This window comes from Protopterus annectens, chromosome 4.part0, assembly GCF_019279795.1.
Source record: "Protopterus annectens isolate FY-2018-M chromosome 4.part0, PAN1.0, whole genome shotgun sequence".
Classification (NCBI taxonomy): Eukaryota; Metazoa; Chordata; order Ceratodontiformes; family Protopteridae; genus Protopterus; species Protopterus annectens.
The window spans coordinates 1,089,792,612-1,089,815,306 of NC_056733.1; the positions used below are offsets into that span (position 1 = coordinate 1,089,792,612).

At 38.9% G+C, this 22,695-nt stretch overlaps 1 protein-coding gene across 1 annotated transcript; it reads left to right on the forward strand.

Moving 5' to 3' along the window:
- Positions 1 to 4,195: 4,195 nt before the first annotated feature.
- Positions 4,196 to 6,895, forward strand: LOC122800398 (protocadherin beta-16-like). The gene has a single exon (XM_044069847.1). The coding sequence runs from the start codon at positions 4,316 to 4,318 to the stop codon at positions 6,893 to 6,895; it is 2,580 nt and encodes an 859-aa protein (XP_043925782.1). The 5' UTR covers positions 4,196 to 4,315.
- The last annotated feature ends 15,800 nt before the right edge of the window (positions 6,896 to 22,695 follow it).

The following is a 22,695-nucleotide window of genomic DNA, read 5'->3' on the forward strand; positions in this document are numbered from 1 at the left end:
CACACACACACACACACACACACACACACACACACACATATTCTTATTTTCAACTTGTATAAAGTCAACTCACTTAATGGCAAGTCAGTTCCAGCAAATCATAGTACATAAGATCACTGGAAAAGACACTAATATTCATCATTCGGAGGTAGGGCAACTGCTCTCATACTATTTACCATGATGAATCAAAACTCAACCAAATGCAATTAATGAGTTCCGCATAGAAAAACCACTTGCCCACATGATGTCATCTGATACATACATACATAGACAAACACGCACGCACACACACACACACACACACACATATATATATATATATATATATATATATATATATATATATATATATATAGGGTCAACTTAAGAAAGTCTAAACTGTAAAAGGTTGACTTGAAATAGTTAACAAACAATGTTGACAATGTTACTTTTCCTCAGATAGAAAATCTCAGTGCATTCAAACAAAAAACAATGTTTTGCTCTGCTGAGCAGCCGCCCCCCAAAAAAAAATAAATAAAGTGGAAGATTTACCTCCCACCATTACCAATTAAATATACCAACTCTGAGATTGCACAATACTGAACAAAGGGCATATTCCCCATCCCCTGCATTACAGCAATCTTGCACAAAAAGTCCTGTGCAGCCCTAATGACAAAATCATGCAAAGTATAATTTAAAAAGAGGAGATATATAAAATATGGGGTATATACCTTTGATATGCATAGTTAGGTATATCTACAAGAAACAGATCACATTCTCACTGCCTCTGTCTTAAATACTCATTACTCAGATACCTCAATGTAGTCTTGACTTTCTCAGGTAAATATTATTGAAATCTGGTGACTTTAAATTTTCTCAAATTGTTAGTCTTGGGTACAACCCAGTTTTGAAAGGGCATGGAAATCCATACAGAACTTAGCCAACTTAGCCACAACTGTATTATGCTTGGTAAACTTTTTTTAAGTAGCATTCTGTAAATACAAAATGTGGTAATATTTCTATGTCTGATCTTAAAGTCAATCAACTAAGACTATTACTAGGAGTTTCATCTAGGTCTACATACATTTATATTTAAGAGTAATGAATTCTAGAGGTCAAGATTGGAAGGACATATTTATTCAAAAGAAAATCAAGCAATTTTGGGAGAAAGAGATGAAGAATTGAGGTCAGTGATGTCTTGCATTTTTTTATTTCATCCATGTGTGTTTTAGCTTTATTATACTTTTTAAGCAGAGAGGCCACTGAGATTTGTCACTGTGCAGTGTAACAAAAGCTTTAAGGTCAGTTTTCCAATTTGGTGAATGGCATCAGGGGTACTACTAAGACTGCAAAGTTCAAATGTTTTGCCACTGACTAGTTCTTTAAATCTGTCCTGCTGCATGATAATAAAGGAAATTTGACACACTGTCTCATTGCACAGTAATAAATAAAGAACATTTTGGATAGATAAAATGTTATCAGAAAGTCATACAGGGTGTTTTTATTGCTGCAGTGCAACAGGTATAAGAATCAAAAGACTTGCCTTCCTGAATGATAACAGAGAAAAAGTACAAATATGTGTGTGACTCCCCAAGTTAATAAAAGAAGAGCATTCCAAATTAATGAATAGTTATTAACAAGTTATACAGAGTACAGTATTTGCTTCAACAATGCAAGAGGAATCAGAGATTAGAAAAATAATCTAGTTGTGACATTGGTACAACAGTGTCTTGATTTAAAAGTATGTTGTTTACTTTTATCATATAAAAATGTTGAACAAGTCTGAAAGGTTACAATTCCCATGGAATTTTAAAGCAGTAGCAACACCTTTATACTATGTAGAAAAGCCTGGAGACAGGCTAGTTAATATTAGAATTAAAAAAAAAAAAAAAAATTCCAATCACTTGCAAGGATGACAATCTCTCAATCCTCTTGGGAACCTGTTGAATAAGTTAATTTATGAAAAATGGAAAATACAGATTACAGCCATAACAATAACCTAATAAAGTGATAGTGCCAAATATAGATCCTTTGGCTTGAATGAATCTGATAGTTGCTGAAGACAAAGTAGAATCATTGGAGTCAAACCAGAAGACTAGTGTTTGCAGTAGCTATATAGTGAAAATGCCGATGATGCAGAACTATGATAGATATTGTTCTGAATGAATTCTTAAAGATAGTTAACTTGGAGTCCAGATTTCAGTACATAACCACAACATTACTTCAGATTAGTCTCTTAAATGATCTGCTTAGAGCATGAATGTTGAATGTTGAGCTTTGTTTTCCATTTAATGTGCAATCCAGCAGTCCTGCAAAGAAGGCAAAAGAATAAATTGTGATACTGCCAAAGATCTACCATTTGATATAAGGCCACTTCATGATTATCTCCATAATCTCATCTTCCTACCCAAAATTTGTTGATGTTTAATTGCCTGTACTGCAAGATCACAATCATGCACTCTTGACAAGTTGCTTAATTAGTGTATAAAATAAGGAAGTTGCAGGACATTGCCACCTGCAACATGCTTTGGTACAAATATCACCCACTGGTTTAGTAGGTTTGTGATTCAACATGTTTGTCTCAGTCAGCTTGCTGCCTGGACCTTCAAATTCTTGTAGTGGTTTTAATGGTGCCTTATATTTGAAAGTGAAGTCTTGGAATCAAAGCAAGTGGGTGGAGATTTACCTAGAAATCTGAGTCTGAATTCATTAATAACCTAAATATTAAAAGTGCTACACATGGAGCACACAATATTTAGACAAGTAGCTGTGCTATAGGTTTGAGGAACTGTTTTTAGAGTGGCATGAATGACCACTCCCAGAAAGACTAAACACCTATGGATTTATATTTTGTAGTGAACAATTGATATTTAATATGAGAGGTGGGAGTGTAGATTTTATTAATCAACTGGAGAATTTGCATGCAGAGAAAGAAGTTTTTACTGATTATTGGAATCCAAAAGCACTAACCAGAGTGACAATAATTTGAAATAAGTAATGACAAAATGTGTGCATGACATAACCTAGTTCCATTGTAATCTTCACATTTTACAAGCTGACAGGTTTCTTTAGACTCTGAATTAAGACTAGCCCATTGTTTACAGTCCCCATTGCTAATGAGGTCGAGTGGGAGCTATATCCTGAATTATGGGCATAATTTTAATTGTAATAACATCTAAAATAGTAGAGGAAGAAAAACATGACCCACAAACATTAGGTATCATTTTTCCTTTTCTGGACCCATACTATGCAGAAGTCTTGAAAAAAAGAATCCAGAAAGGCAAAATGAAAAAAGAACTACTGACAAATTGTGGGCAATTGCTGCCAATGCATGAAACAGTGATCAGAAGATAATAAAAAAGCAGTATTTTATTGGTAAGGGCAAGTCACCCACAACCTCATATGGGGAGCTCCATTCTTGAACTCAATGTTGCTTTTTATAAGCACATATGATGGTGGTCACCATCATACCTCTCAAATGTACCTCATTACGAGGAACGTACCTCATTTGGGGTCTTAAAAAGTTCATGTTCCTCGAAGTTCCCTCAAAGTTCCACATAGAAAGACTTTGTCACACATTCAGTATTAGTAACTTTTTTAAGCGAAATCCATTGTAAATAGAAATTGATCATATTAATTCATTAAAAGATCGTCTTTATAAGTAAAACCAGCATATTTTAATCATCCCATGACCTTTCTAGTTGAAGTTGTTAGTAAGCCATTAGTATCTGTTCCACATTTTGCCCATTTGTCCCACATTATGAGGGCTAGTGATCCTCATTTTGGACATGGAAGGTTGAGAGCTATGGTCACCATTCCCATAACAAAACGGAAATATTTGATTTTGATAAAAATCAATTATCTATTTCTCCTTTCCTTTGGTAAAGAAATGTAATTTAATAGTTTCCATCAAAATTGAACACCTGTTTCAGAAAAAAAGAACAGCTTCTGACCAGACCTCAGGTGTTGAGTCCGAAGAAAATAAGCAGTACATTAAAATACAGAAAGGTGAACTTGTGTCTATAGGTGAGGGTGTTTGGAGAAGTGGGGAGAGACACCGTCTATCGAAACATGCACTCAAGCGTCCATGCATAAATATAAAATACGCGCAGCCGCGCTCATGGAAACAGACAGGAGAAATGGTTTGCTATTTCTGCTGATGTCTATAGGTGGCATTGTTTACTAGCTTAGTGCTGTGAAAAAGCCTCTACCGAGACTTTTGCAGCAGAAAAGAAAAACATGCAGATGAATTTTCACATTTCGTATTTATTTATATCTAGCAAAAGGGAAGGCAACTACTCTTAGGATTCGATTGTGAAACAGAACTAGAGCTGCTATGTCTAAATTGAAGAAATTAATACCGTGTGCTTTGACTGGAAAGACGTCTCAAAAAATAGGACTTTGGTTGGCCATTTGCGTATTTTTCTCGTCATGGATACATGGTCTTGGTGACATTATCTTGCCGGTTCCTGAGGAATTACCAGATGGAACACTGGTAGGTAATTTAAATACCAATTTAGGTATCGGCATTGGAAAACTTATCAAGCGAGAACTCAGTGTAGATTTTGGAGAGAGCAAGCAGTATTTGTTTATAAGCCCAGAGAATGGAAATGTGTTTATTAATGAAAGAATTGATAGGGAAGTTATATGTGGCACTAAAATGACTTGTTACATTAGCTTACAGATCGTGATGAAGCATCCGTTTCAGTTATACGGTGTCATAATGGAAATATTAGATATAAATGACAATGCGCCTACGTTTCCAGATAATGATCTGCATTTCGATATAATGGAGTCGGTCCCTGTAGGAACGGTATTCCCGATTCATGGTGCTAGTGATCAAGATGTTGGCTCAAATGATATAACTATCTACAGGCTTAGCGCTAACGATCACTTTTCTTTGGACCTGTACAATTCCTCTGAAAGAAAACTGATGGCGCAGCTTGTCTTGGATACAATTTTAGATCGAGAAGAGAAATCAGTGCACCATCTTTCCCTAATTGCAATTGATGGCGGTGAGCCAGTGAGATCTGGCACACTCGAAATTGTCATAAAAGTCTTAGATGCCAATGACAATTCTCCAGTATTTGAGAAACCCGTTTATAAAGTCAATTTAGAAGAAGACGCGCCTATAGGAACACTACTAGTCCAGGTAAAAGCTATAGATCTGGATGAAGAAACAAATGGACACATTGTCTATTCATTTAGCAGGCACACATCAAATGAGCTTCGAGACAAATTTAATATAAACCCTTCTTCTGGTGAGATTTGTCTAAAACACAAAATGGGGATTGCGGAGATTGGATCATATGAATTGCATATTCAAGCCACAGACAAGGGTATACCTGCGTTGACAGGATTCTGCAAAGTTATTGTAGAAATTATAGACGTAAACAATAATGCACCAGAAATTATTGCAAAGTTGGTTTCTAGACAGATTATGGAAGATGCTGAAATAGGTACTGTAGTTGCTTTAATCAGTGCAACTGACAAAGATTCTGGCATAAACGCAATAGTCAATTGCCGGATCGGTGACGATATTCCTTTTAAACTTAGATCCGTCTCCAAGTACTACACCATGGTGACTGATGGTCCCTTAGACCGGGAAGCAGTTTCTTCACACAATATTACTATCACTGCCATTGATTCCGGCTCACCCCCTCTTTCATCCGAAATCATCGTTGTTGTCCAGATTGGTGATGTAAACGACAATCCCCCACGTTTTTCACAAGAGTTATACAAAGTATACCTCACTGAAAATAATTCAGTAGGGGATTTCATTTGCCGGGTTATGGCTTTGGACCCAGATCTAAACCAAAATGGCAGAATCGCTTACTCTATTTTGGACACAGAACTTGAGGGTTTGTCCGTTCTGAATTATGCATCAATAAGTAACGAAAACGGAAATTTGTACGCCAGGTCCGTTTTTGACTACGAGAAGCAACATAATTTTGAGATACTTATTGAAGCCAGGGATCAAGGTAATCCGGCCCTAAGTAGCACTGCCACAGTGCAGGTGTCCATTGTAGACCAGAATGACAATCCTCCCATGTTCTTGTATCCCCCCACAACAGAGGGGTATGTAGCAGTAGAAATGGTCCCTCGTTCAGCAGAAGTGGGATTCTTGGTGACCAAGGTCATAACTGTGGATGCGGACTCTGGCCAAAATGCTTGGTTGTCCTACCAGCTACTACATGCTAGTGATACCAGTCTTGTTAGTGTTGATGGACAAACTGGAGAAATCAAGATCTTACGCCACATCAGGGTCACGGACCCCAACAAGCACAGACTTATTATTCAAGTAATGGACAATGGGACACCAAAGCGTACTGCTTCAGTAACCATTGGACTCTGGCTGTATGACACGTACCCACAAGTGCCTCCTGATTTCAGAGATAGCGCCACTATCGATAGCCAAGATTCCAACTTGAACATATATTTAGTAATAGCGGTTGTCTCAATCTCATTTCTTTTCATGGGGTTTTTAATTATTGTTATATCCTTACTGTGTTACAAACACGGAAATGCAACTGAATTACCCTGTTTGTCAGTTTGCTGTGACTATGAGTATGATAAGTATGGACTAGAACTTCCTGTATCCCCCAATCCTGCCATACTAACTGACCTTGATGCTGCAGATTCTGAAACACTCGCTCGTGGTTATCACTACAAAGCGTTTATAGGATTTGTTTCTCAAAATACCAATGTGGCAGCAGTAAATTGTACTACTGGAGGAAACAATGTCACTTCAGAAGGGTGCTTCTTTCAGACTGAAAATATGGACGGGAATTTAATAGACGGATGTAACGTGGTAAGTAATATTTGTCCTCTTGAGTTTTGCTTACGAAAGATAGCAATCAGTGAAATTAGAAACATAGTTGTAATAATCACATATGCATGTCTTAAACACACCTGACAGTTTCCAGAATTATTCAACCATAATTTTGATTTTTAGGAAGAAAGCAATATCTGTAACATTCTTTTAAATTCTGGGCAGATTTTATAACACATTGTAAACTTGTGTTACCCAATAGAATTTTTTGTTTGTAATAAATGGGGTTTATAAGGAAAATCTTTTCACTTCTCCAGTAACAGAGGAATGCTGCAATGCTGCCTACAATTCACAGTAAAGTGGGGCTGTGTTTCTGGTATGAAGTAAGTTAAATTATTCAAATAATTATCAGGCTGGCAAGTCTTGTGAGCCTGGTGATGTACAATTCCCATTCCTAAGCCAAGTGACCACAACAAATCACATTAGTTTCACAAGGGAAGGACTTCTCTGGATCCACGTATAATGACAGTCTAAACAGGAAAGTGGTGGAATTGCTTTAATGTTTCCCAACAACTACCATGTTTCCTTCTGCATCAAACTAATACCAAAATTTGGTTCAGCAGAGCTTCCTATAACTTTCCTGAAATTAAACAGCTATAGACAAATATATACTTCTGTTCTTTACACCCTTTGTGGCAACAGTACAACTATTTTGGAAGATATCCTACAATGGATATCCATAACAATTCCACAAGAAATAATACTACAAGTTGATGTGAATATCAATTGGCTGGAAGGAAACTCTAACTCTCCAACATCTAGTATCAACTTATTTGGTTTTATATAACTAATTAGTAGCCCCACACATTATAGTAAGACATCAAATTCCCTATTTGACTGGATCCTAGTATTGGACTCTAGCAAATACATCACCTCAAGTACAATGTCTGACTGTCTCAGTGATCATTTCCCAAGCTATACAACCAAACATCTCACATATCAACTTAAACAATATATTTATAAAACAGCATGCAATCTGTCCACATGTAACCCGGAAATATTCATTACTAACCTATCATCTATTAACTGGAACTTCCTAAAAATCCTCCCATTAGATGATGTTATAAATGAATTCAATATAACTTTCCTGAATATCCTAAATAACCTTGCATCTCTTAAAAGGAAGAGACTAAAAACAAATAATGCAATTTGATTATCCAGAAAGAGTAGAATGCTAATGTGACTAGAGAAAAAACATGGAAAGAATGGCAAAAATATAAAACACCACAATATCTTGAAAACTTCAGAATACTTCACAGTCATACAAAACAAAAAAAAAGCAAATTAATGAAGACAAAAAACTACTATAATAACTTTTAATCAAACTCAAGCCATGCTCTACTTCAGCTGATAAACTTCCAAGTGAATATCTTAAAATAGCATCTGAAAGCATTGCTGGCCCTGTCTCAGTTCTTATGAATAGGTCAGACATGGAATCACACATTCCCTGTCCCTGGAAAAAGTCACACATTATCTCTCTGCACAAAGGAGGAAATTCAGTAGACATTACTAACTTTAGACATATATCAGTTTTATCCCCCTTCTCCAAAATACTTGAAAAATGTATTTAAAAAACAATTACTGACTTTGTGGGAACATGGGTGTAATGCTTGGCTAGGCTTATAAGGGCCTCTGGGCCAATAGCCTAGTATTGTGCTCTGAACCTATGAACCTAAACTATCTCCTGCGAGAAGTACTCCTGTCCCCCACACAACATGCGTTCCATCCTTTACATAGTACTAACGATGCACTTCTAACATAATATAGCCCTACATCTTCTCTAACCCCTACTAACCCTGCCACACAACAGACTCCCTCTAGCTTTTCCTTGTCTCCATCGCCTACAAAGCTTATTACTAAACTCCTCAAAAAGTTAAAACCTACTACACTAGCTGTTGACAAACTTCTCGCTGATTTCCTTCAACTAACAGCTGAAACCATATCCTACCCAATGTCTATACTCATAAATAGATCCATATCTGAATGCAAAGTACCTAACCTGTGGAAAATATATCTTATTATTCCACTCCACAAAGGTGGCAACTCCCTTGAGCTCACCAACTACCGGCCAATTGCAATTTTATCTCCTTTGTCAAAAATACTAGAAAGAGTAGTACATTCACAACTAATGCAATACCTCCTACAAAATAAACTTATATCTACATCTCAACATGACTTTCGACCATCCCACAGTAGCACCATGACTCTACTCTCATATATCAACATAGTCAACACCCATAGAAATAACAGACATTTCATTTCCTCTGTATTCTTAGACTTATCTAAATCCTTTGATATGGTCAACCACAGCCTGCTTCTCAAAACTCTATCTACACTTAACATTAACTCCCTCACTATATCATGATTCAACAGCTATTTATCAGCCCGCCAACAAGCAGTTCTTTGGCAGGACCAGCTATCCTCCCTTCTACCTGTATCCATAGGAGTACCTCAAGGCTCCATATTTGGTTCTTTACTATTCTCCATATTTACAAATCAGATAGCTGCATCCTCTCCCTCTGCCTGTATAGTGCACTATGCAGATGACACTACTATCATATGCGCCACCCCAACCTTAAGCAAACTTCAGTCAATAACACAGCATAACTTTACTCTGGCTGAAGCATGGTTTTCTAGCATTAAACTTTTACTCAGTCCCAAAAATCAAAACTAATTCTCTTCAGACCTGGTAGATCTCCTGCACTAAATAATGATTTCACCATCAACTCCAAGGATAATACCTCTGTCACCCCCAACAACACACACTAAACTCCTAGGGGTAGTTATTGATAACAATCTCAAATTTGACATAGACATAGCCCAAACAATCAAATAAGTAAACAAAAAGCTTGGTCTACTGTATCGGAGCAAGCAATTCATGACAAATTATACCAAAGCCACTATTTCTAGAATGCACCTATTATCCACCCTACTGTGTGCCTCACCAATCCTGACTAATTTTTGCCACACTGAACAAAGCAAAATGGCATCTTGCTATAACAAGATTGCCAGATTTGCTACAGGTGCCTCTAATAGATCCCATCACTGTCTTTCCCTCAAACAGCTCAACTGGCTTGATTGAGCTGCCCCAACTACTTCTTACTACTCAACTGTCCACAGCCTTCAAGCTGTACTACCTGTCTGAAAAAACTCCTGCACTACAGGATCTAATACAGCCCTACACCACCACCTGAGCCTTAAGGTCTATAGACCGAAATTTCATAAATGTCATCAAACATAAGAATGAAGCAGGTAAAACACTCTTTGGCTGTACAATTGAAAAAATCTGGAACTCACTCCCAAATCACATAACTTCTACAATCTCTGCTTCACTATTTAAGAAACTACTCAAAACCCACTATATTAATAATTGGCTGTGCACATGTAACTCCCCAGGCTAACCCATTACATTGCAGTGTTGTATGGATTACGCCAAAGATCACCTAAAAGCTTCTAACCTCTGAATACTTATTATTACCAAACAATGGTCTGTTTTGATAGTATTGATTTAAAAGTCCATGAAGAAATGTTAAATTTTATTCTGATGCTATTGATTTTTATGTCTATGAAGAAATGTTAAATACGTTTTTAAATGTTTAATTGTATGCCTTAAGAATACAGTTATGTATCTTATAAATTGTATTGCAGCAATGTATTAAGTGAAGCTTTTCTCCCCGGGCCTCCACTGAAAATGGACCTGTGTCCAGTCGGACTTTCCCAGTCATCAAATGTAAAATAAAAAATAAAAATAAATAAATAGATACTGTCAATAAAGCTAGAGATAATGGCAAGCTAGTCTCCTCCTTATTTCTAGACTTGTATAAATCCTGTAACACAGTTTGTTACAGTGAACGTCTACTTTGAATGTCCTCATTAGGTCTCTCTCAGCCCACCCTTCTATAGTTCAAAAGCTACCTATCCAATAGGTATCAGTCAGTAAAATGGCACTCTACCCTCTTTCCACACTTCCCAATCACCACCGGTGTACCACAAGGCTCTCTCCTTGGTTCGCACTCATTTGCACATCTGACAATGTGACATACCTCCAAAAAATTACTCAGGAAGCTTTATCTGCAAATGAAACAAGTCTTTGTAACTCATGTTCAACTCTAGGAAAAAAAAATACTGCTTTTTCTCCCAAATCCCTCTCCCCTGAAAAAAAAAACAAAATTTAAAACAGTTCCTTTATCTGTCGATAATGCAACCATTGAAGTCACTTCTCATAGTAAGTTATTAAGGATGATACTGGATGATAATCTTAATTTCAACCTGCATATATAAAATTGCATAAGAAAAACTCATCAAAACTAGGGATGCTTTATACAGCCCAAAACATTCTAAAGCTACACTTGCCACTACTTAGCTACTCCCCACACTTCTTTATGGTGCTCCCATCCTTACTAACCTTCAGGCATCACAAGACTCAAAACTTGAGCAAATCTATAAAAATGTTGCTAAATTTGCAGCAAATACCCCTTTCAGAACCCACCGCACTTAATAGCACTTAAGAGTCTACATTGGTTAGAACTACCCCATCAGCTAAAATATACACATCTTCTTACAACCTATAAAATTATCCAGAATCCATCAGCTTGTCCAGCACTAAATAACATTCTACACAACTATGTTCCTAGTCAGTCATTGCAATCCAATTACCAAAACCTCCTGTCTGTCCACAAAACTATCAAATCTGCCAGACACTGTCTGTACTCATACCATGTTGGTAAGCCCTGGAACTCCTAATCTGTATCCATCAGGTCAATATCCTCTGTCACATCCTCCAAAATCATTCTGAAAGACTTCCTAGCCAAAAGCTGGCTCTGTTCCTTCTCAACACCAGGATAAACTACATCCCTAAATGTGTGGAAATACCTATTCATACCTTACATCTCCTTACTCTTCCTTATTCTCTCACTTCCCTACTTCTATCAATTTCTGCCTCCTGGCTTTCTCTGTAAATATACCTTAAACATGCTTTTCTCTCACTTCATACTGCAATTCCTGTTTGTATTATACTAACTTACCTTTAATTTCTCAATAAAAGGACTAACATTTCTTTAACTATTAGTCATTGTCATATAACTTGTATCTACTCATAACCAATGTTTTCTTAGTATGTCTAATTTGGTATAATTATTTAAACTGTATTTGATTTTTGTATTATTTTTAATTACTGTATAATTTTTATTCTTAAGTTTTTTTGTAATACCTTGGAGCTTTCCTCCCTGGGCCTCTGCTAAAAATGTGCCTCTGCTAAAAATGGACTCCTACCCAGTCAGCCTTTTCCGGTAAACAAATGCCAATAAATAAATAATTAATATGGTCAGCTGATCTTTGAATTGCACTAAGTGTACATCTGATAATGTGTCTATTTTGAGAGCAGTGGCAGGAAGGCCATCCTCCTTTCTATTCACCACTGAGACATTGGGGGCCTCCAAACACTGGACCCTACCCAGTTTGGCTTTGTTAAGGGCAGATTATGCCTCCTAAACCTAGTGGACTTCTTTGAGACAGTTACCAAAGCTATAGACGAAGAAAAGGTGGTACACACAGCCTACCTAGACCTCGCTAAGGCCTTTGACACCATTCCCCATTCCGGTATTATAGACAAGCTCACCAGCCTGAACATAAACCCCTGCATCACAAGATGGGTTGCCAACTGGCTCATGGACAGAACCCACATGGTGAGAGTTGCGGGACCTAGGTCCGACTCTAAACCAGGTACAAGTGGCATTCCCCAGGGCTCAGTCCTAGGACCCCTCCTGTTCGGCATATACTTCTCAGAGGTACAGACAAACACAGGAGGACTATGGCTGACCAAGTTCACAGACAACTGCAAACTAGGGGCTATAACTGACTCTCCAGCTGACACAGACATCCTCCAAAAGGGTCTCACTGAAACAGATACCTGGTGTCAAAATCATGGCCTCAAGCTAAATCCCAAAAAGTGCATAGTCATCCCCTTTGGAAAAAAACAAAGTAACCACAAACTACCACATAGGTGGTAGTCCCCTAAATACGGAAGATGTTAATAAGGGAGCTGGGGACCCAAGTAGATAGTAATCTCACATTTGATAATCACATTGCCAAAGTGGTTAGAAAATCCTTCTACGTGGCCCACCTAATCACAAAAGGGTTCGCATCCAGATCAAAAGAGGTCATTGTGCCTCTCTACTCATCACTCGTCAGACCCATCATAGAGTACAACGCCCCATTTGGGACGTACCTTACAAGACACCTGCAACAGCTGGAAAGACCACAGAAGTACCTCACCAAGAGGATCACTGGCCTCAAACAGATGCCCTATGCAGCTCGACTGAAGAAACTCCAGTTGTACTCGGTTGCATACTGCCTACTCAGAGGTGATCTCTCTCTGACATACAAGGCCATGTCCAACCCAGAATTGATGGACATGCTCCACCTAAAGAAAACATTATCCCCTCGAGCCACACGCTCTAGGGATCTAAACCTCACCACAGCAATAAATAGGACGATTGTGCAAACATTATGGAGGGATAGATTCCTGTCCCAGAGACTTCCCATGCTTTGGAACAAGATCCCAATCTACATTAGGCAGAGCTCCTCACTAACACTCTTCAATAGAAACCTTGACAAGTGGATGGGAAACAGAAAGTTTACCCCGGGGATCATTTTAGTGGCTCTGCTGGACAGAGGCACAGGGAACTAATCTAAGGGGGCGGCGAAAGCCAGCACATTCTTTCTAGGCTTATAAATGCCTTCGGGCAGATAGCCTAGTACCAACCTATGAACATATGAACCTATAGGATGTTAAACCTCTGCATTACATGTTCTCATTATGTATTTATTATTTTTATTTGCATTTCAAACACAGTATCAACTAATGCATTGCTATAATATCTGATAAAATAGTAGTTACTATATGCTACATTTTCATGAAAGGTTTATCACTGTTGCTGTGGGACACAAACATCCATTTTCTGTATCCAGCTTGTAATATCTTATATATTGATTTATCCAGGTTTTTCCATGCCCTGTAAGCCAACTGCTCCTATAAAACACTTGCTACTTCTCTGTTTGCAAAGACTGCAGCTTTCCCTCTCATTGGTCACACATCATCTGCCTGGTATTACTTATCAATAAGAAGAATGATTACTGGTGCCATACAAGCACTGCCCAACCATAAAGTGAGGTATGAGGAGACCAAATGAGAGAGAGAAAAGCCAAATCAGTATCAGCTTAAGGCAGGTCATAGTATGGGAGAAGACAGTAAGTTACATTATTGTTCCACAAGAAAGGGGATGGACCTGCAATGACTCCAGAACTCTCCCTTTTTTGCCATTATGGGATATTGTCTACCTGCTTTGACATCCAAGGTTCACCTACAAATCAGAATAGCACATAATTAACAAGAATAAGTCAAATGCGCAGCTGAGGGGTGACATCTGTTTTTGAGAAGGTTATGTGTGAAATTCTGGCATGTTCACCCCTAGCTTTAAATGACCGTTTGACATCTGCAGACTTGTAAATAAGAGTTTATGTGCAAATCAACGTCTAATGAGTTCACTTTTATGAGAAGACATGTCTGCTCTATCATGATGCAGCTACACACTTTTCAATGGATGGGCTATTGAGCTAATTAAGAAAACCACATTTCCTGGGTAAACAATTACTCCAAACAGCAAAACCATGGAGCACTTTTCAACAACACTATCAGAAAATCTACATTTAGGCAGTTCAAGAAATGTCTTCTAGATATATAGAGAATACCCTGTCTTCAAGGTGAACACTGCTATAAAGTCCAAGAAAACACTGGCGGCAAGACTTTTATACAACAAAGGTTTATTGTTCATGTGAAAATGAAAATTACAGCCAACTTAGCTGGAAACAAATCATAATAGTACCTGTACTATATTTTTACAGTGTCTCAAAGCCTCTCCAGGAATAGTCTGTATTTAAAAGCCCCTATCTGTAAGCCCCAACCAGACCCCAGTCATAGGAATATTTTAAATGATTCTTCCTGCTGTAATGTACAAGACAGCCCAAACTGGGCAATCACACCTCACACCTCTCGAGTCTTCTGGGCAGATTCCAGATTACCTCTTCTGAAACTCCAGTTGACTAATGAGCTTCCTGATTATAGCTGTAAAAGTTACTTAGTTTTATATAACATTAATTAGTGATTAGTGTCTGGCTACCTCATAGTGTTTGCTTAACTTCCTGCTGTGGAAGTATTCATAGGGGTATGCTACTTGTTCTGTTAGACACTCCACACTACAGCACACAGTTTAAAAACACAGTAACCATTTATTACAGCCAATATAATGCAACAACCCCATTCTTAACAAAATCACTTGTTTTGACCTGATAATACTGGTTTATAAGTCAAAGACATCTTATTAACATTTCTGTTGGCTAGGCGAGGCCTGTGAGTTGTCATACGTTGAAACAGTTGGACGGATACTCCCCAATGGCACCATTTCAAATCACCATCAGTTTGTCTATTTAACAATTGCAATGGGCATGATTCATTACCAAACTGAAGTGCGTGCTTAAAAAATAGTACTTCAATACATGGAAGGTCTGCTTTATATCAAGGTACTCTTTTTCAGTGGTGGAATGTCTTCTTTCTGAATTTCACAACTTTGTGCTGATACAGCACACAGGAAACTCCCCACTTTGAAAGTCTTGGGATAGTGATACCCCTAAACCTAACTCTGATACATTGTTATATAGGCTAAACTCTTTGGTAAAATCAGGAATCAGTGACACAGGATCAGAATAGAGGGATCTTTTTAGTTCATTAAATATTTTAGCTGCTACAGGAGACCATTGCACTTTGACAGAAGCTCTCCATCTTGAGAGACATAAGAAAGGACAGTCAAAAGTGTCAAAATTATGCAAAACCTTTCCGTAGTACTTAAAAAAAGAAATACTTTTTCTGTAGTACCCAGGTAGTACAAGGAAAGCCTTCTCCTTTCTCTTAGTAGAAAGCATTGCCTTTATTTTTTTCTAAATGTGGTCCTATCACCTATCTCCCTAAAAGGTATCTTAAATACTTGGCTTCCACTATGCCTAGTTTCATTTTCTTTGCTTTCACAGTCACAGCTACTCATCATATAGATTCTTGCACAACCATCTCTTTCGATAAGTGGGGCTCCAGTTTTATCCATCAGTCTCTGAAAGGTGGCTGAAGGTCTGCGTAGGTCAACTGATAACACTATGTTGTACTTAAATAGTCTGTCAGGAGTTGCAAAGTCTGTTTTTTCTCAGTAATCAAAGGAGTGTGACTGGTACTTGCCAGTACCCCTTTATCAATTCTAATTCTACCGAGTACCTGACTTTTCCTAGATTCCCTGTCAGCTCATTAATTCTGACCATAGGATAGCAATCAAACACTCAAATGCTATTCAGTTTCCTAAAGTCATTACAAAACCCAATACTTCTATCAGGCTTAGAAACAAACAGTTGGATTACTTCAGTCACTGTATGACTCTTCGCTATGCCTAGTTCGAGCATTTATTTTGAAATTCTTCTCTTACTGCTTATTCTGACTCTAGTACTCTGTAAGGTCTTAGACCAAACTTCCGCTCAGGTAACTCTCTGCATTATGTTCTATTAGTTTAGTTTTTCCATGCATTTTGGAGAATACTCTTATTTCTTAATAAAAATGATGTTATTCCCTAATGTTGTCGTTTTGACAAGGATTCCTCCAACTGCACTTCAGGCAGAAATTCTGTTATCTCTCCTGTATAAACTTCAGCTTGCAAACTGTCTGCAGAATATTCTACTTCTTTCCATGGCTTCAGTATATTAATGTGATATAGCTGCCGCATCTTTCTCTTTCATGGTTGTATAACAACTGTAATTCATTACATTTGTTGTTTCAGTCACGTCTAATGACCTGGGCCACCTGACCAGAAATGTTTCCATGGATGTCTTAAACCTCCTGAGTTAAATTCCTTGGGTCAAAAATTCTTATTATAAACCCATTGTTCTATTTCATGGGCAATATGCATCTGTTCCTTTTCTGTGGACATTCGTGTTACCACACTTTAAATGGTGCATTTTTCTTTACAAATTTCTTTAACAACATTAAACAACTCTCTCAGATGCCTGGTGTAGTCAATGTTGAGGAGTGATAGGCCAGTGAGTTCCCATATGATAGAGCAACAAATGGCATGTGATGAAGTTGAAGAGAATGTACCACAGGAAGATGCTATAGAATCTTCTATAGAATGCCTGCAGGAACTGGAAAACAAGGGATGTGCCCTTAGCTTGGAAGAAAATGAGCTAAGAGAAGATTTGTTTGATTTAATAGACATAGACAGCTATATCAAGATAATGAAAGAAATAGACTGCAGAAGGTTAATAACACCCAGAAAGTCAGAAGTTTGATAAAGCAAATGAACGCAGTAATTAGGACTGTTCATAGAGACCCATGTCCTATAACAGAAGTAAACAGGATATATTACTGTGCAGCTAAATTAATAACTGATAAAGTTCTACCACAAGAAAACAGGGTAGTGAGGGAAAGGAAGGGGAGAAACTGAATACCGTCATGGAAATATCGAATAGAGAAAACTATAAAGCAGTTGAGACAAGAAGTGTCACTGTTAGAAGATTATAGAAGAGGGAATTGATCAACAAAAAATACTAAGAAAAATAGATGTGATAAAAGCAATGCACAGTATTAGAACAAACCAGGATCTGTCATGTACTATTGCAAATAACAAACTAAAAATTTCAGTACAGGCGGAAAGACTTAGAAGATACAAAATTAAATATAAAGGAAAAGTACAAAATAAGCAATTTATTGATGATCCAAAAAAGTTTTATAGAGAATTGAGAAATAAGGTAAAATGAATTGAAAGATCACCAAAAAAAGAAGAAATAGATACATTTTGGAGAAGTATCTATGAAGATCCTGTGGAACAGAACAAAGATGCTAAATGGATAGAAGAAGTTAAAGAAAGAATAATAGGTTAAAAGGTACAAGATATGCAATGGGATGAAGTAACAGCCAGAGAGATTGAAACAAAGTTAAGAAAAGCCTCTAATTGGAAACCCCCAGGCCCAGATGCAGTACCTAATTTTTGGCTGAAAGTATTAACATCTTTGAATGAAGATTTAGTCATGAGTAAGAACTATTTATATGCACATCCTGAACAGACACCAACCTGGTTGACAACAGGCAAAACAATACTCCTACTTAAGAGTGAACCTGCAAGCTACCCTAAAAATTATAGACCAATAACTTGCCTTCCGACGATGTATGAACTATACATGGGAATTGATGCTGAAAGAGTTTATAGTGATTTAGAAGAAAACTCAATTATGGCAGTAGAACAAAAGGGCAATAAAAAAAAGTCATATGGAACAAAGGATCATTAGTTGTTAAATAAAGTCATAGTGGAGAACTGTAAAAGGAGGAAGAATCTAAGTATGGCATGGATTGACTACAAAAAAGCATTTAATAGTATCCCACATTCATGGATAAAAGAGTGCTTAAAATGTATAAGATACACCCTACACTGTTCGACTTCATTACAGTGACCATGAAACAGTGGCAGACCACTTTGCAATTAAGCCACGATAAATGACAAATTATTATTCCAGGGATAAAAATTCAAAGGGGGATATTCCAGGGTGACTCTTTGTCACCGATATCAATTTGCCTTGCCCTTAACCCATTAAGTTGTCTTCTTAACAGCTTATGCCATGGCTATAATTTAGCTCCTAGAAAACAACGAAGTGTAAAGACTTCTCATCTTCTCTTTGTTGATTCATAGGTTCATAGGTTCATACTAGGCTATCTGCCCTGGGGCATTTATAAGCCTAGCCCGATTGTGTTTGGCTTATGCAACCCCTTCATTTGAGTATACTGTACCCTTTTTAAAGTTTAGTTTACTGTGCCTCTGTCTAATAGTGACACAGAAGTAATCCCCGGGACAAACCTACGATCCCCCATCCACTCATCAAGATTCTTCTTGAAGAGAGTTAGTGAGGTGCTCTGCCTAACATGAATTGGAATTCTATTCCAGAGCGAAGGGAGCCTTTGGGTTATGAATCTGTCCCACCAGCATGTTCTATTTATTTCTGTGCTGAGGTTCAAGTCCCTCGAGTGCGTGGCTCTAAGGGATTTAGATTTACTGAGGTGGAGCATGTCCATTAATTATGGGTTGGACATAGCTTTATATGTCAGGCATAGATCGCCTCAAAGTAGGCGCTATGCAACTGAGTAGATCTGGAGTTTTTTTAACCGAGCAGCATATGGCATCTGTTTGAGTCCCTTGATCCTCTTGGTGAGGTACTTTTGGGGTCTTGCTAATTGCTGCAGGTGTCGGGTAAGGTACATCCCAAAGGGCGCATTGTATTCTATGATGGGCCTGATGAGGGATGAATAAAGGGGCACGATTACCTCTCTTGATCTAGATGTGAATCCTTTCATGATGAGGTGGGCTATGTAGAAGGTCTTTCTAACCACTTTGGCAATGTAGTTGTCAAAGGAGAGATTGCTATCAACTTGGGTCCCCAGATCCCTAATTACTTTCTCTGTACTTAATGGGTTACCACCTATGTGGTAATTTGTGGGCACATTGTTTTTGCCAAAGGGTATGACTATACACTTTTCGGCATTTAGCTTTAGACCATGGCTTTGGCACCAGTTATCCGTCTCTGCAAGACCTTTTTGAAGGATGTTTGTGTCAGCTGGAGAGTCAATTATGGCGCCCAGTTTGCAGTCATCTGCGAACTTGGTGAGCCATAGTCCTCCCACGTTGGCCTGTACCTCAGAAAAGTAAATACCAAACAAGAGAGGTCCCAGGACAGAACCTTGTGGGATGCCACTTGTGACCGGTTTCGAGTCTGACATGGCCCCAGCAACTCTGACTCTGTGGGTTCTGTCTTTGAGCCAGTTTGTGACCCATCTTGTGACATAGGGGTTTATATTTAGGCTGGATAGCTTATCTATGATGCCTGAGTGGGGTATTGTGTCAAATGCCTTTGCGAGGTCGAGATAGGCTGTGTGGACTACCTTCCCTTCATCTATGGCCTTGGTGACTGTTTCGAAGAAGTCAACCAGGTTCAAAAGGCAGGATCTCCCTTGACGAAGCCAAATTGGGTAGGATCTAGTGTCTGTAGGTCCCCAATGTCTTTGTTTATGAGTTCCATGATGATCCTCTCCATAGCCTTGCAGACTAGGCTAGTCAGGCTTATGGGGCGATAGTTTCCAGGGTCCGCAGAGGCGCCACCTTTGTGGAGTGGGACCACTGTTGCTGTACGCCATTCTTTGGGCACATATCCTGTAGTGAGGCTGAGATTGTACAGCAGTTTTACTTGAGGGATTAGTTCTTCTTGGAGTTCATGTAGGACACAACCCGGGATGCCATCCGGTCCCATGGAAGCAGTGTTTTTTGCTTTGGAGAGGGCGGCCTTCACCTGAGCATCAGAGATGTTTGGGAGGCTGCACTCTGCCGGGATAGATACTTGCTCTTTTGGGGGGGGGGGTGGAGAAGTTTGCACTGAACCTGTCTGCCAGGATATTGGCGATGTCTGTGGGTTCAGTGTATTTTTTGTCATTTAGAATCAACTCAGAACAAGTCTGGGAGTTGCATCCCAGGTTCCTAACATAACTGAAAAAAGTCTTATGATTGTCTTTAGCATCCTGTGCAATTTTTCTCTCGAAGCTGGCCTTGGAGGATTTTATGAGGGATCGTAATTTTTTGCTAGTACTGATCAGAGATGCCTTCCCTTTTAGGGATTTTGCTCTATCATGTAGTAGCTTCCTCCTTCTGTTGTACAGTTTATTTATGGCTGGGGTCCACCAGACTGGACGCCTGCCTTTGGATGATTGGGTCTTGAATTTGTTTGGGATAGCATGATCCATGCATTCCTGGAGATGTCCGTAGAATGTGTTTATATAGGATTCTGCAGTTTGGGCCATACTTTCCACTGGCTCTGGGGCCTTGAAGGATTCCACTTCGGTTTTCAGAAGTGTGAAGTTCGCTTTTGAGAAGTTTTTCACTGTGGTTTTCTGGGCTGGGGGTGGGGTCGGGATGTGGATATCCAGTGAAATTAATTTATGGTCTGATCTTACCAATGAGGGATATACTTCTGGTATGGAGCATAGAGTCCCCATGTTGGTAATTATCAGGTCTAGTATGTTTTCCCCTCTTGTGGTAGTGGTGACTAGTTGTTCCATTGCATTTGAGTTTATAAATTCCAGGAACCTTTGGGCTAAGGTGCTGGGGCTTGAGTAATGCTCCCAGTCTATGTTTGGGTAGTTGAAGTCACCCAATATAATGGTGTTCGGAGAGATCTTCATGTTCTCCAATGTTTTCAGGAAAGCCGATTGGGATTCCTGACTTTGAGAGGGTGGTCTGTAGGATGCTATAAACTGAAAAGCAGTCTTGCCCACTGTCAGTTGCACATGGATGGTCTCCGATACTTCGTGCAATGCCACTAACCTGGAGGTGTGGATATCCTTGATAAATATGGAAACTTCCCCTCCTTTTGTGGTTCGGTCCGGGTTTTGGGGTTGAAAAGCATGATATGAGGTATAACCTGGTAGTGCTGGGGTGCTCTCTGGAGCCTTGAACCAGGTTTCTGTCACTGCACAGATATCGATGTTCTCCATACTGAGGAGAGCTTTGAGTGCATGCATCTTGAGGTTAAGACTTCTGGCGTTTAGCAGCATTACCCTTAGTTTCTTGTTCTTTGTGCTGTCTATGGAGGTGGGTTTGACTTTTGAGCCTTGCCTAAAAAAGGCACTATGGGGGTGGCAAGAGCCTTTGCCAATATCGGAAAGTCCAGGGGTGACAGGTGCAAGCCGTCCCTAGCGAAGCAGCGTTTCTTGTCGAGCATGTCATCCCAGGCTGACAGACACTGGATCCCCTTTGAATGACACCAAAATTTTAGCCAATTGTTAACATTGATCATTTTGTCTTTATACTGTGGCATCATTCTAGGTGAGAATAAGATGCTGCTCAAGGTCAGGGTCATACCGGCCTGGGCTACATGATCAGAGAGCTCCTCTATGTCTCTTTTTATGTAGTCAAGGGAGGTACGTCTCAGGTCATTCACACCAGCATGTACAATGACTGAGTCATATTTGTATTTGCTTTGGAGTGACCTGAGTGCTTGCGTTATGTGGTGGATCCTAGCGCCTGACAGGCAGCTCACTGTGACCTTCTCTTTATTCAGCCTGGTGAGCGGGACGTCAGTGTGTCTGACAATAGAGTCACCTATTACAAGAGTATCAGGTGTGTTATTCAGCCTTAAGGGCTGTGACTGCTTGGCACACTGACTTTGTGTGCTATGTGTTGTATGTGTTTTGTTTTGGGGTAGCGTTTGCTTGGATGTCTGCTTTGGAGGTCTCTGTTGCTTAGGTAGATTTATATTTAAAGCCTCCGAGTATGTTTTTGTGTTTTTATGTGTTTGGTTTGCTGTTGTGGTGGGACTATGTGATACTGGAATTGTGTTGTGTGAGGTTACCTTCTCCTCCTGACTGGTTACACCAGTTTTGAGATGAGAGAGCTCAACCTCCAGTTTGGCAATATGGTTGCATCTCTCACATATATTGGAACATGTTTGGAGGAGGAGAGGGTTGTCCGTGTACATGAGACAGTTGTAACATTGCCTCAAAATTCCCAGATTCACCAGTTGGACTGGAGAGGAAACCATTGACTGACCTTTGGACATGCTAGAGTAATATAGGGAACTGAATTAAAACGGACCAATAGGGGACAAGGTAATCATAGAGAGTATAAGAGTAAGTGGTGCTTATGGTTTATTAGTGCTAATTTGTAAAATTACTTATTTGGACCAGTGAGGGGCCTTAGAATGAGAATATGGTGTTTACTTTGAGAGATAGAGCAGTTCTAAGGGAAACAGTGAAGAGCAGA